Source organism: Scatophagus argus, chromosome 13, assembly GCF_020382885.2.
Source record: "Scatophagus argus isolate fScaArg1 chromosome 13, fScaArg1.pri, whole genome shotgun sequence".
Classification (NCBI taxonomy): domain Eukaryota; kingdom Metazoa; phylum Chordata; class Actinopteri; family Scatophagidae; genus Scatophagus; species Scatophagus argus.
The window spans coordinates 5,724,537-5,737,625 of record NC_058505.1 but is presented as its reverse complement, the minus strand read 5'-3'; the positions used below and the strand labels follow the sequence as shown (position 1 = coordinate 5,737,625).

General features: G+C 41.8%; 1 protein-coding gene across 1 annotated transcript; it reads left to right on the top strand.

The window, feature by feature from the left end:
• The first annotated feature begins 320 nt into the window (after positions 1-320).
• LOC124069994 (noelin-3-like) lies at positions 321-12,469 on the top strand. Its single transcript, XM_046409571.1, has 6 exons — positions 321-857; positions 3,872-4,015; positions 5,277-5,432; positions 6,800-7,019; positions 7,928-8,034; positions 10,714-12,469. Exons 1-6 carry the CDS (start codon positions 789-791, stop codon positions 11,389-11,391), a joined length of 1,374 nt encoding a protein of 457 aa, XP_046265527.1. The 5' UTR covers positions 321-788; the 3' UTR covers positions 11,392-12,469.
• Positions 12,470-13,089: the final 620 nt, after the last annotated feature.

The following is a 13,089-nucleotide window of genomic DNA, read 5'->3' as shown; positions in this document are numbered from 1 at the left end:
GCATCAAGGCTCTGATTAGCCAGATTCTCGTTAGCACATAGCACCTTCATCTGCTGAACTAAGTCAACTATTTATTTGAGATTTCAGTTTAGAAAGTTTTTAATTTTCTCATTTTGACTTGTATGTCTATTTTCCTTACTCCTAACTGATTTTATTCTTGGCGCAAATTGGCTGCCATATAATATCAGGAGAGATTAGCTGGAAAAAGCTAAAGTAGCTCACTGAAATGAGGCAATAATATTCACTTCCTCTCCGTAATGTAAATAAGCAATATTAAGCTATTTTGGTAACCTCTCGCTCTCAGCCTGCCTGCCTCCCTTTGCGCAGCAGCAGCAGCAGCAGCAGCAGCTCTGATCTCACGCCTCCATCTCTTTTCTCTTTTTTTTTCTGGTGAATACTGCCAGCTGCAACTTTTGTCACCGCACAGCTGCCGGTGGTTCCTCCTCACACACAAGCTGGATTCACTAAAAGTCGAGAGAGGCAGCTGGATGATGTCATATCCGTGAAGAAGGGTTTCTGTAACCTATAACGCAGCGAGGATCTTCGCTGCATGCATGCCCACAAACTTTTTTCATCGCTGCAGTGACGAGATTTCTCCCCGCTGCCCACATGGCATGCGTAACGGGGACGAGTGGATGGATGAGCCCCCCTCCTCCCCAGGAAGCTACGGTTTTTACCAGCGCGTAGCGGACGAGGTGTCTTGAGCCCACGGGCAGAAACTCACGTGAAATTTTGCTGTTCCCGTCGTGGAGGAGGTGGAGGAGGGAAGCGTTCCATCAGTCGACAGAATGTGGTCGCTGTCCGCGGTCCTGAACCCGCTGCTGTTTCTGCTGCTGTTCGGATACTGCCCTTCAGTGGTGAGTTCACTGCCTTCACGTTTAGCCCTCTCTCTCTCTCTCCTTCTCTCTGTCGCTCTCTCCCTCTCAAAACAGTAATAGAATAAACTTCAACACGAGCTACTGTCAGCCTGCCATGCAGCGTCCCCGTATTAAAGTTCAGCTGATTTGGGATGTCTTTGAACGGGGTGGAGTAGCGCACAACGGCTGGTGACTGACCAACAACAGAGAAATGAGTCGCTTCAGGTTACGTTGCATTATCGCATGTCTCCAGCAGCCTGTACTTCACCAGGAATTAACAGTGATATGCAAAATAAATAAATGAATTAATTAATAAATCTTGAGTAAAATATACTGAATGTAAAGTGGTGGCAGAGGAAGAGGCTCCGTCACAGCGCTCATATTTATTGCCTACATCAACTACATTGCACTGATATTGATCCTGGAGTCTTGCCAGTCATATAACTCACTTTTAAGAAAGAGTTCAATCATTGAACGAATAAATAAAATAAATAAATGAATATTGCTGATCAAAATCCCCTCCCGGACAGGAGAAGCTGCACTCAACATTTCAGTAAAGGCGTATTCTCTCTCCCTCCCACTCTCTGTGCAACTGACTTCAGCCCAAATGATTCATTCATGATGGATTCAGTTTTGCTAGATAATTGCTTGTTCTCTCTGCTGGTATACACTACCACACACTATTCTCTTATTTTTATTTGTTTGTTTGTTTGTTTGTTTTTAAATATAATGTGATTCATCCTGTCTGGTTTAAGCTTCCGAAAGGGGAATGCATTTGGGGACATTATCGCAAATTAGGAGCAGCAGCTTGCAGATCACCAAGCCATTTGGACAAGAACAATGGTCGATTAGGTTCATCCCACCCATGCAGAGTGAAATCCCTGTGCCAGTGTCTTGATTGCACAGCAGTGGCCTCCACATACTTCCACCTTGCCATGACTGAAAGTGGTGTGCGGAAGTAACGTTCACAAAAACAGGAAATGTTTACTGGCTAAGTCGACTCTTGAATCCGTGCGGGGATCTGCGAGAAAGTCTAAATGAGCAGCAAAAACAAAGGGGGAAGCAGCTGTCTAGGTTATTTGATGAAAGAAAAACACTTTGTGCAGAGTTACACACACACACACACCCAAAAAAAGAAGCCTACTTTGAGAGTGCATCTGGCTTGGCTGAGTTACAGATTCATTTTAATATGAGGAGATGCGAGAGTGAAAAGAGGGGAGAGGATGTGCGTCACTCAAGAGACAGAGGAGAAAGACCGTTTTAACAGATTAGTGAAACTTACTTCTTTTTTGGAGCCTTTCAGAGCAGAGTAAGGCAGGGAAGAGTTAAGGGTGCTATTTTTCTTCTTCTTTTATCCCCTTCAGTTATGATGCCATGAGAGAGAGAGAGAGAGCGAGAGAGAGAGAGAGAGCGAGAGGCAGATTCCAGTGACAGTCGTGGTGCAGGAAGCCATCTAGAACCTCAAGTAGAAGAGTACATTACCTCCAGATACCACGCTTTCTCCTGCTGCATTTCAGTGTAGTTTCTATAAAATGCACATTGAGCAGTAGAGTTCAGATATGACATGAAATTAAGAATAATAAGATAGTAAAGGAGATTATTATATTCTCCTTTCATGGCTTTTATCTAATACTCATATTGGAACAACCATCTGCAGAATAAGCTTTGCAAAGTGGACAAAGACCAGGGCTGCACTGCTTTGATAATACCTGAAACAATTTTCTCACAATCTGATAATGACAACATAAGAGAGCTGTGCTGTGGAAAAAGAATGAAAGCTCAGGAGATTGATAGCACAGAAGGTTTTGTTTTATTTTATTTTTCGACTTCAAGATAAAGAGAAAAGATGATATGGCAGAGGAGTCAGGTGTTTTAAAAAAATAGTAATATAACATGACAGAAATTCTGCATTGCGAATTACTGAATGTTTCATTCTTAAAACACTGGGGTTTTTTAACAGGAGCAATACTGTTGTTATGTTACCTCGCAAAGCACAGCACGTGAAAGCGATGAGTCAAAGACTGAGCCTTCTCCTTGGCGTGATGTCTCTGCTTGCTCAGAGGGGACGCAATCTTTCATGGCTGATTCCAAAAGCTCTTTAAACTGTTCGGGCTGACAGAGAAGGATGAATAGCAAGAAGAAAAAGATGCCTGCGCTGTGAAAGCAGGGCACTTCACTTTTAATGCCTTGAGCGTCAAAAGACTGGCGGATGCCAAAGTTCACATGTTTCACATGTTATTCTCCAGCCAGAGTGAGTTTTAGAGCGTAAGACATACTCCAAATAATAGCTGCTTGTTTCCCAAAAATGCCGATAGTGCAGACAAATTCACCATCCACAGTCAAAGGTTGCCAATATTTGGCTGGAGGCTTGTGTTAATTTCCCTTCCTGGCAGTAAACAGCAGTATTGTTCAAACAGTGATGCTCTTTGCGTATCTGCAAGCTATCAACTTTTACAGAACTTCAGAACGCTCTGATCAATATCTGGAACAAAACTGGTTTTTACTGTGCATGCGCCGACAATGGTTGATAGTGCTGCATTAAAACATGCTGCACTGGCTTATGATGCATAACTTTATGTTCTTTAAGCTTTATACTCCAGAGCTGTAGAGCATATTGAATGAAATAAAGAGCAGGAAAAGCTCCCACAAATCAGGTTTATCTGTGTCTCCCAGCAGGACTTTCAGTTAAGGCACTGGAAGGCCTAGGAGAAACAGAGGAATTTCAGCACTCGGGTTATTCATCAAGGCGAGGAGACACTCTTTATTGTTGGAGAGGAAATTCACAGACCACATACAGTCAAACAATATCTTACATAAAGAGCACTTCCAAAGGCTTTCAAAGTCAGTGGAACTGGTCAAAGCATTAGGGTCATAAGGCAGTTGAACGGACAACCACGAGGCCGTACGCTGCAATTTGATGACAGTGACATCTGAAGCATTGAATGTATTTAGTGTGTCTGTGTGGAGGCATATGGGCTGTGCATTCACGAGTGCGCCTGTGTTCCCGCGTGCAGACCATCCGGCCAAAGGAGGGGTGGCAGGTGTACAGCTCGGCTCAGGATGCAGACGGGCGTTGTATCTGCACAGTGGTGGCGCCTGAACAGAATCTGTGCTCCAGAGATGCCAAAGGCAGACAGCTCCGCCAGCTCCTGGAGAAGGTGGGTGCGCACAGCCACACACAGATCCGCGTACGTGACACATTCACTCTCTTTCTCACACACACACACATTTACTGTAAGCACACCTAAATCCATTCAGACATATAGCACTGATTTCTATTGTTATTCGTGCTTCTTTGTTGCCCTATCCTGCTGAGAGATTGCACCAGCCTGGAACATCTTGAACCTCTATTTTCCACCTCTGCATATGTTACATGGATGACGCCAGCTGAATGGGTTCCCATTTTTTCACAACTAAACATTCAAGGCTATTGTTAAAGTTACCAAAGCATTAGCCGACTTTAAGCATTTCATTAGAATGTAATTTCTGTTGATCAATAGAAGAAGCTTTTCAAGGACTTATTATGATTTTTTTTTTTTCAATTTCCAGTTTTTTATCTAGCACCATAGATTTTTCAAAGTAAATAATTAAGTTTTGAACTGAACAGCCAACATTGTTAATTGAAGTAGAAACAAGACTTTTAATTCCAGATGAAATAGTTTTTTCTCCCCTCCCCATGACAGTTAGTGATTTAATGCATTATCTACAAACAAGCAAATAGCACAGTGCCGGAGTCACGCTCCTCAGTTAGTATGCCACAGAAGGAAACATTTCTCTAGCCTACATTTTAATGTTGTATGCCAAAGGGTGTTTTCTGTCATTCACTGGAGCCTTTGACACTAATGCACTAAGCTGCCTCAGGGCTTCAGTGAGGCCATTTCAGGATCCCTCTACCACAGCCTGGAAAGTATGCAGAACACAATGTGTGAGTGTTGGGCCACTTTGCTGGTGATGTGTGCCAGTAGTGCTGGTTAGTTACAATTAAAGCCAAAGAGGGAATAAAGAAAGCGGCGCACTTCCTCTTGTTTGCATGGCCCATAAACCCAGTGAGCTTTTGTTAAACCAGAGAGATGCACTGTAATGTTTCAAATACTTGCTCTGAAAAAAGTTTTTAAAAAACCCAGCGGATTCAGTAGTTTATCTGTGACATTTAGCAAAAGGAAGTATAACTGGTTAAGTGAAATGTTTGCTTAAAAGAGAGAGAAAATTGCCATGTAACAGTCTTTGTGAAATCCATTCAAAGCTCTATTCAGCTCACACATGGATGGTTAGAAGACAATCACGTTGGAGGTCAAAATGTTGATTTGTTCCTTGGGAAGTTGGAGCATGGCAGGCTACGGAAAGGCTGAACATGGAGGACATTTTAATCTCGCAGTGGACGGAAAAATCGATGCTGCGCTGTTTCATTCTTTTCAAAAGGTGCAGAACATGTCGCAGTCAATCGAGGTGCTGAACCTGCGGACGCAGAGGGACTTTCAGTATATCATGAGAATGGAGAGCCAGATCAAAGGGCTGCGCTCAAAGTTCCGACAGATCGAGTCGGACAGGAAGACGCTCGTCAACAAAAACTTTCAGGTATATTTTTGTTTCATGTTTAACTTTGGTAGAAACACAACAGAAAAGGGCTGCGAAAGGATCTCTTCTAAAGATACCCGAGAAGCATCTGAATTTAAAAAAAGTTTCATTCCTGATAAGATCGATATGTGTCTACCGGTGCCCGACCAAGGACAAAATTCTCTTAAAAGCCAGACAGTCTGTGACGGCAGAATCCAGCAAGGATTCTCAAAACTCTTTAGCGTGTTTAACCACAACAAAACAGCAAAGAATATTAGCATTTATACACCAGTTTTGGATCAGATACAAAGTAGCTAAAAAGCAGACAAATATCGCCAATACTGATACTTCTCATGTAGAAGAACTTTATATTTACACAGAACAGAAAGGTTCTACATAGCCTGGTGTCACCAGACGAATCCTCATTTTCTTTCTCTTTATTTTCATTTTCGGTGAGGTGCCATCAACGGAGGCGGACCAAAATGCCTTTGGACGCAATTGATAGACCTACAACCAACCAGAGCAACGAAATGTGTGATGCTGAGCCGAACTAGTTAATGTGACAGCAGAACATGCGTAGCACAAAGAACTTCACACCACAGAACCCGGCTCATACTCCGATCCCACTCAATCAAACCATGGGCTGCATATAAAGTCAGTGTATCAAACCTGCGTTGTATTTGATAAACGGCCGTGATTGGCCGATCACAAGCCAGAATGGAGGGAAATCTGTCTCATCTGCCAGAGCAAATGAAACACGAGCTTACAGAGTTGTTTGGTTCCCAGTAGATGATTTCCATGTAATTTGACACCATATAATTGACAATGACGCCGCATAACAACAATAATAAGAGCAATTACTATAATAACCATTACTATCATCCATTAGTGAAATTCACTTGGCTCCCACGAAAGCTTCTTTCTCACGATTCTGATTGACTTGACATGACTTCTCATGACTTCTCATGACTTCTCATGACAATCTTTCTGGCTGGATTACCACTAGGGTCTGTCTTCTCCACTTCAGTATGCAAGAAAACCAAACTGTAAGTGGAAGAAGGATCTGCATTTTGTGCAAAACAAAAGTATCGACCCCATGCTATAAGAAGATGCAGATATCACAGTAATTATATTTGCCAACTATCGGGCCTTTTCTATTGTGTCCTCATTTCAGAGTCATCATTTTCTTGCACAGGTGAGAAAAGGGGAGGAGGTAATGCACATTTTCTTGAGTCATACTCTCTGCCTTAGATAACAGATGTTGTTCAAAATGTTGAAAATAAAAACCTTTAACAGTTAGAGCGGAAGCAGATTGAACTCTTCTGACCAGATTTAGAGATTTGTTGAGACACGCATCTTTGCAGGGGTGTATTCTTGGTGTTTTCTAGGAACTAAAGGGAAAGATGGAGTCCCTGCAGCCGCTGATCCCTGTCCTGGAGCAATACAAGACAGACACCAAGCTCATCTCCCAGTTCAAAGAGGAGATCAGGAACCTGTCTGGTGTGTTGATGGCCATCCAGGAGGAAATGGGAGCCTATGACTACGAGGAGCTGCAACAGAGGGTCCTAAACCTGGAAAATCGTCTCCGCAGCTGTATGAATAAACTCAGTAAGTCTTCGCTGGGAAAGCTGATCCAGACATGGTGACCCAAGATTATGCGATGGCGCAGGGATCATTGACACATTTCTTGCAGGTGCCAACAGATTGACATTTTAGACACAGGGGAGGGGAACAAGTAGAAGTGCTGCTGGAGGTAGAAATTATGTTATGGCTTGTTTCAATTCCAAGGTAAAAGGATAAAATGTGGTGGCATCATGAAGCTTTCTGGAGCTGTCTTTGCCATTTGGGGTTTGGCATTTAAAAAGCTGTGCAAAGCTCCTTTGCTCCACCCATTGACTCATCTAATAAGATCTGTTCTGCATCCGGAGAAGCCTTGCTGCTGATAAAGGTTTGCATGACTAAACTCCAATTTCCAACTGCCAGGTTATCAACACTGATGGAGCCTGTCAAAGTGTCAGAGTAAATAACTAACATGTGAATGCTAATGGGATGTGGCTGGAAATCTGTCTGAGCTCCTGATGATTACTTGAGCATTCTTTGAGCATGAGCTTTGATTGATTAGCTAAAATAGCAGTTAAATACTTAATAGGGAACTTGCAAGCTTGTGTGCAAGTGATAGCCCACTGTCATTTGGCACAATTAAAGTGTCTGGCAAGATGAATTAAGTGCAGCTCAAGTACGTCAAATATTAAATCATTTGGGATAAATGCTAACCAGCTCTGACACCTTGTAAAGGAGTGTAGTAGTTGTTGTATTGTAACAGTTTTTCTCTGGTCACCCTCTGCCTTTCTGCAACAGCAGAGAAAAGCATTTGTGTCCAGCTCTAGAACTTTTTTTTTTTTTCATTGTTGTTTTGAAAAATGAGCCACTATGCAATTCAAGCAATCCAGTGATTTATGATTATGAAAACACTGACTGTAGCTTTATCATGCGGATTTTGTGCGATGTGTTCGCAGCATGTGGCAAACTAATGAAGATCACTGGGCCGCTGACAGTGAAAACTTCAGGGACCAGATTTGGAGCCTGGATGACTGACCCACAGGCGTCTCCCAAAAACAACAGGGTAAGCCGACTTAATGTGCTTGGCCGCTTGTTTCCAGCCTTTGTAAAGCAACAGTGAGCAGTTTAATGGTTTACATACACATGCCTCCCTCCTGTTTTTTAGGGGGGTGGATGTCATTTAATTACAGCTTTATACTCACTAAAAGGTTTTTTTTTGTTTGTTTTTGTCCTGTTCAGGTCAAACATGAAACTTGATGTTGCTTTTGATGCACAGTTTTATGATTCTTAATGAATGTGAAAGATAAGTCAAAGCAAACCAACTCACTGGTAAAGATTGGTCTTTATTTCCTAATGTGTTTTATCACAGAGCTTTCATTAGTGTGTTTTATGGAAAGTATAAAGGCACAGCCTTTATAGTCACCAAAAGATGGCGAAGGGTTTGCCAATTATCACATGAGCACCAGACACATTAATGGTCAGCCTTTGAAGGATTTTGAGCCTTCAGACATCCGTCCATCCATTTTCTAGACCTGCTTTATCGGTGCAGGGAGGGCTGGGGTCTAACCCAACAGGCTACGGGCAAGAGGTTCACCCTGGACTGGTCGCCAGTCAATCGCAGGGCCGACACACCAAGACAGACAATCACACATAATCACATGCTCTAGGGGCAATACAGAGGGACTACTTAACCTAATGTTTAACCTGTGGGAAGAAGCAGGAGTACCTGAAGAAAACCCATACAGCCACAGGAAGAAACACGCAAGCTCCACACAGGAGGGCCCAGACCTGGACTCGAACCCAGAACCCTCTTCCTGTGAGGTGACAGCCCCCATTGTGCCGCCACCCTTCAAACATTTCAAAATAAAATAATATTACAAATGGTGAAAACTGCCACACAAAGAGTCACAGAACAAACTGAAATGAGGAGAAGCTTGCCATGTGGATTTTTGTTTACATTCGCTGTCACTCACCAAAATATATTGTGTTTATCCTTGAGGCCTAAACAAACATGTCAAGACATTTCCTTTCCCATGAGCTTTTACGAAGCCAATTTTTTTGAAAACAAAAAGACTGCCAAGCTCATCGGTTTCAGTCTGCAGGATCAAGTTGCTATTGAAGCTGAAAATGCTCCTCACAGTGAAAGAAGAAGGCTTTATTTAATCTATCACATTACACACATTAAGGTGGGCGGTCAAACCTCAGCATTATGGTTGCCCTCAAAGGGCCAGTTGTAAATGTAAGACTATAAAAATATATCTCCTTGTTGACACATTATGTAACGGCATCTGCATTCTTTAATTATTGGTTTTAATTATGACTTAATGATCAATAACTTGCTTTAAAAGCAGAAATCTAGCAAAAATAATGGCAAGCAGAAGATCAAGTGTACGACATAAGTAGCTTCTGAAACGCCACAATAAAGCTGACTGACTGGCTTTCAGCGTTGCATCATGTGTTTTGCTGTGATTTCTACAAACATATTCTGATGAGAAAACAGACTGCCCTTTAATTCTTCAATTTTTTTAGTCGCTTCTCCTCATGGCTAAGGTTAGCGTACTTGTTTGGTATCAAAGTTTCGCCTTATGGTTCTGACAGCACCTTGTCTTCATTAAGTACAAACATGTATTCACTTGTTGGCTGTCATTAAATTGCCTTCACTCTGCGCCAACTTTTCTTTTCTTTCGGCTGCCACAATTAAGATTAGCAGGAAAGAGCTAAGCTACACTGGCATCCATCAGCTACAGCTACATGCCTTCAGAGCAGGGACAATAAAATCAGAATGCTTTCTGGGACAGGTATTTCACTGAAACCATACTTCGGAAGCAGTATAGAGCTGTAATTGGCAAATTATGTTGCGCGTAAGCTCTCAGGAGCCACATAAAACTGTGGATTCCACCTGAGAGCCTTGAGTTTGACACATGAACTTTTCTCCCTGCTATGGACGTTTTCTTTCTTTTTTTTGTGATCCCTTTTTTTCAAATGTCTTCAAAACTCCTTTGTTCACATCCATGCACACTAACTACCTCTAAGCAGCAGCCTTCTTCATCTTCTTCTTCTTCTATGTCTTCTTCCCTGCTTTTTGTTGACACTTTGCAGCATATCTTGGCTGTTATCACCATCAGCTGTCATTCAGTATAATAGCTTTGCATTGTGTCATTGTGCTGTCTGCTTGAATGCAGACAGATAAAAACAAACACATACAAACAAAACAGAGTCTTGGCTTATGAAAACACTGGTCCACAGCAGCAGTGGAGAAGTGGTCAAAAGCTCCACAGTGGATCTTATACCCCTGAGTAAATATTAAGCAACTATAAAATACTCACGAATGTTAAACTCCTCATCCCACTTGGATGCAATATTATATTAAAATATGCTAGTGTTATGAATCCAAAACAATCTCTTTCTGTTTCCTATGGTAGTTAAAGTCGCCCTCCCTCAATCCCAGTATGACCTTATGAGTGACACGAAAAGAGAATAAAAGTCCATCACCGAGTGTTTGGCATCCAACAAATGTCCAGTCACTGGTTGTTTTTATAACGTCTTTTATGAAACTCCTGTGTTTGCTAAACTTGTTTTAATAAATGCCCTGTTTTTCATATTTTTATCATATCGGTGAGTTTTTGTGTTTTACACTGTTTGGAATTTAATCCATGAGTGAATGTGTAAAGATGTTAGCAGCTGGCACAGTTTCTTGTAAATGACCATCACAGGCATGTTGTCTCTATTTGTTTGTCCTCAGGTCTGGTACATGGACAGCTACACCAACAACAAGATAGTAAAAGAGTATAAATCCATTGCTGATTTTGTGGCAGGAGTCGAGTCGAGAACCTACAACCTGCCTTTTAAATGGGCTGGAACCAACCACGTGGTGTTCAACGGCTCTCTGTACTACAACAAGATGCAGAGCAACATCATAGTGAGGTACAGCTTCGAGACGGGCCGCGTGGTCACGCAGAGGGCTCTGGAGTCAGCCGGTTTCCACAACGTGTACCCCTACACCTGGGGGGGCTTCTCCGATATCGACCTGATGGCGGACGAGCTGGGCCTGTGGGCCGTGTACGCGACCAACCAGAACGCCGGGAACATCGTCATCAGCCAGCTGAACCCGGACACGCTCCAGATCCTCAACACATGGAACACAGAATACTCAAAGAGGAACGCCGGTGAGTCTTTCATGATCTGTGGGACGCTCTACATCACTAACTCCCACCTGACCGGTGCCAAGGTCTACTATGCCTACTCCACTAAAACCTCCACATACGAGTATACAGACATTCCCTTTCATAACCAGTACTTCCACATGTCTATGTTGGACTACAACGCCAGGGACCGCGCTCTCTATGGGTGGAACAACGGCCACCAAGTGCTGTTTAACGTTACACTTTTCCACATCATTAAAACTGAGGATGACTCCTAAACGAGGGACATACTAAACGTACACATGAAAGAAATTATGAAAACTCGTATGGTTGTGCTTGAATGTTCTAATAAAATTTATTTATTTATTTATTTATTTATGTCATTCCCCTGGTTAATTTTGGCCATTTCATACAAATGTACTTACGGACATGTTGCTATTTGCCTGTTTCCATATGAATGTCAATTAACTAAGATGTTGCCAACATGGAAACATGACATTTTCTCTATCAAAAAGAAATCACAGCGCAAAACCGAAACAAATCGGTGCATCATGAAACATAATGCAGGTAACACATTCAACCAAGTACCTTTGGAAACACTGAAAAATGAACTTACGGGAATTTCTGCAGTTCATTTTTTCTCTACAAAATGAAAGCTTTTCTATAATGAAGCCTTCGTATTTATAATGGTTTTCTCATTCAGCATTGCATTTATTCTTGCCGCTCTAATTTATTCATATTTTGACAGTGTTCACTAATTGTTCGTTTTGTTTCCATTCTCTTCCTTGCCATTTATTCATCACCGTCTGCTAATTTATTCCTGCTATTCACTGCCTCCATTAGATTTCAATTTGTCTTCGTACTTTTACTTTCAAAACTTCTTGCACTTGACCTTGTACAAGACAATGAGAAATGTGGTGAACCATAATGCACCTGTATAGTTACTGTACTTTGCATTTCAGTGTCTATGAAGATTCTCAGTCATCCAGGTCACAGAATATCTCGAGTTACTAAGTCAAAGTACTTCAGCAAACAGCAAATCTGGCTGCCTTTAACTTAGTGCTTTGAGATATGAGCTTTTTTGTAATTTCAGCAACAGTTTGTATGCCTTATTCAGTGCAGTATGTTCTGTAAGCCCAAGCATAACAGCTCTTGTGCATGAATGTTGGCTATCCTAATAGCATTTTTACTGTAACTGTATATCTGTGTATTTTGTATCTGCACAACATCCTGTTCTCCTCCTCTCTAACTATATGGTGAAGGTCCATTTATACAGACAGCCGTAGATAACTTTAATAATCATTCATTTGTGTAAATAAGAAGATCTACGTAACCGAAATAAAAGTATTGTTTTCATTAAGTCAGTGCTTTGTGTTTTTGTGTTCTCAGGATAAATTAGTCTGAACTGCCTCGAGTGTGATGTAGCACTTGGACCATTTGATTTAATGTGACGTCACTTCAAATAGACCTGAGTGAAAACAATGTTTTTCCGCCCAAAAAGGTTATTTCATTGTCCTCTAAAAGGACAACATGTCTGAGATTTTTCCCTCATTTTCTAACTCATTTTGCATATCTGTAACTGTCAGAGCATTTGTCACATTAAGACGTCTCCTGCTCACTTTCAGTGAGGAAGAGGACAGCATCTCTGAGCTGTCACTATCACTTTGTACTTGATGACAACAGCCCATAAAACTTTCACACTTTGGTTCTTCGGTTATTTTGGTTCTTTGTTCTATTTAAGATGGTCTAAGTATGCTGGTCTGTGTTGCTTACTGTACATAAAAGCTAGAAAGTGCATTATCTAGACAAAAGTATTGGCACACACCTCTTTATTACTGAATTCTGGTGTGGTATGGGTCTGTTTTTCAGGTGTTGGACTCGGCCCAGTACCTCCAGTGAAGGGAAATCCTAATGCCTCAGCATACCAATACAAGTTCAATGCTATGCTTTGAACTTGACAAATGCTCTACTACATG

Bases quoted from the DNA above. Each gene is read 5' to 3' on its own strand.
- LOC124069994 (XM_046409571.1), top strand. From the start codon at position 789: ATGTGGTCGCTGTCCGCGGTCCTGAACCCGCTGCTGTTTCTGCTGCTG. The intron at 4,016-5,276 runs GTGGGTGCGCAC...TCTTTTCAAAAG, and splicing joins TCCGCCAGCTCCTGGAGAAG to GTGCAGAACATGTCGCAGTC. The intron at 7,020-7,927 runs GTAAGTCTTCGC...ATGTGTTCGCAG, and splicing joins CAGCTGTATGAATAAACTCA to CATGTGGCAAACTAATGAAG.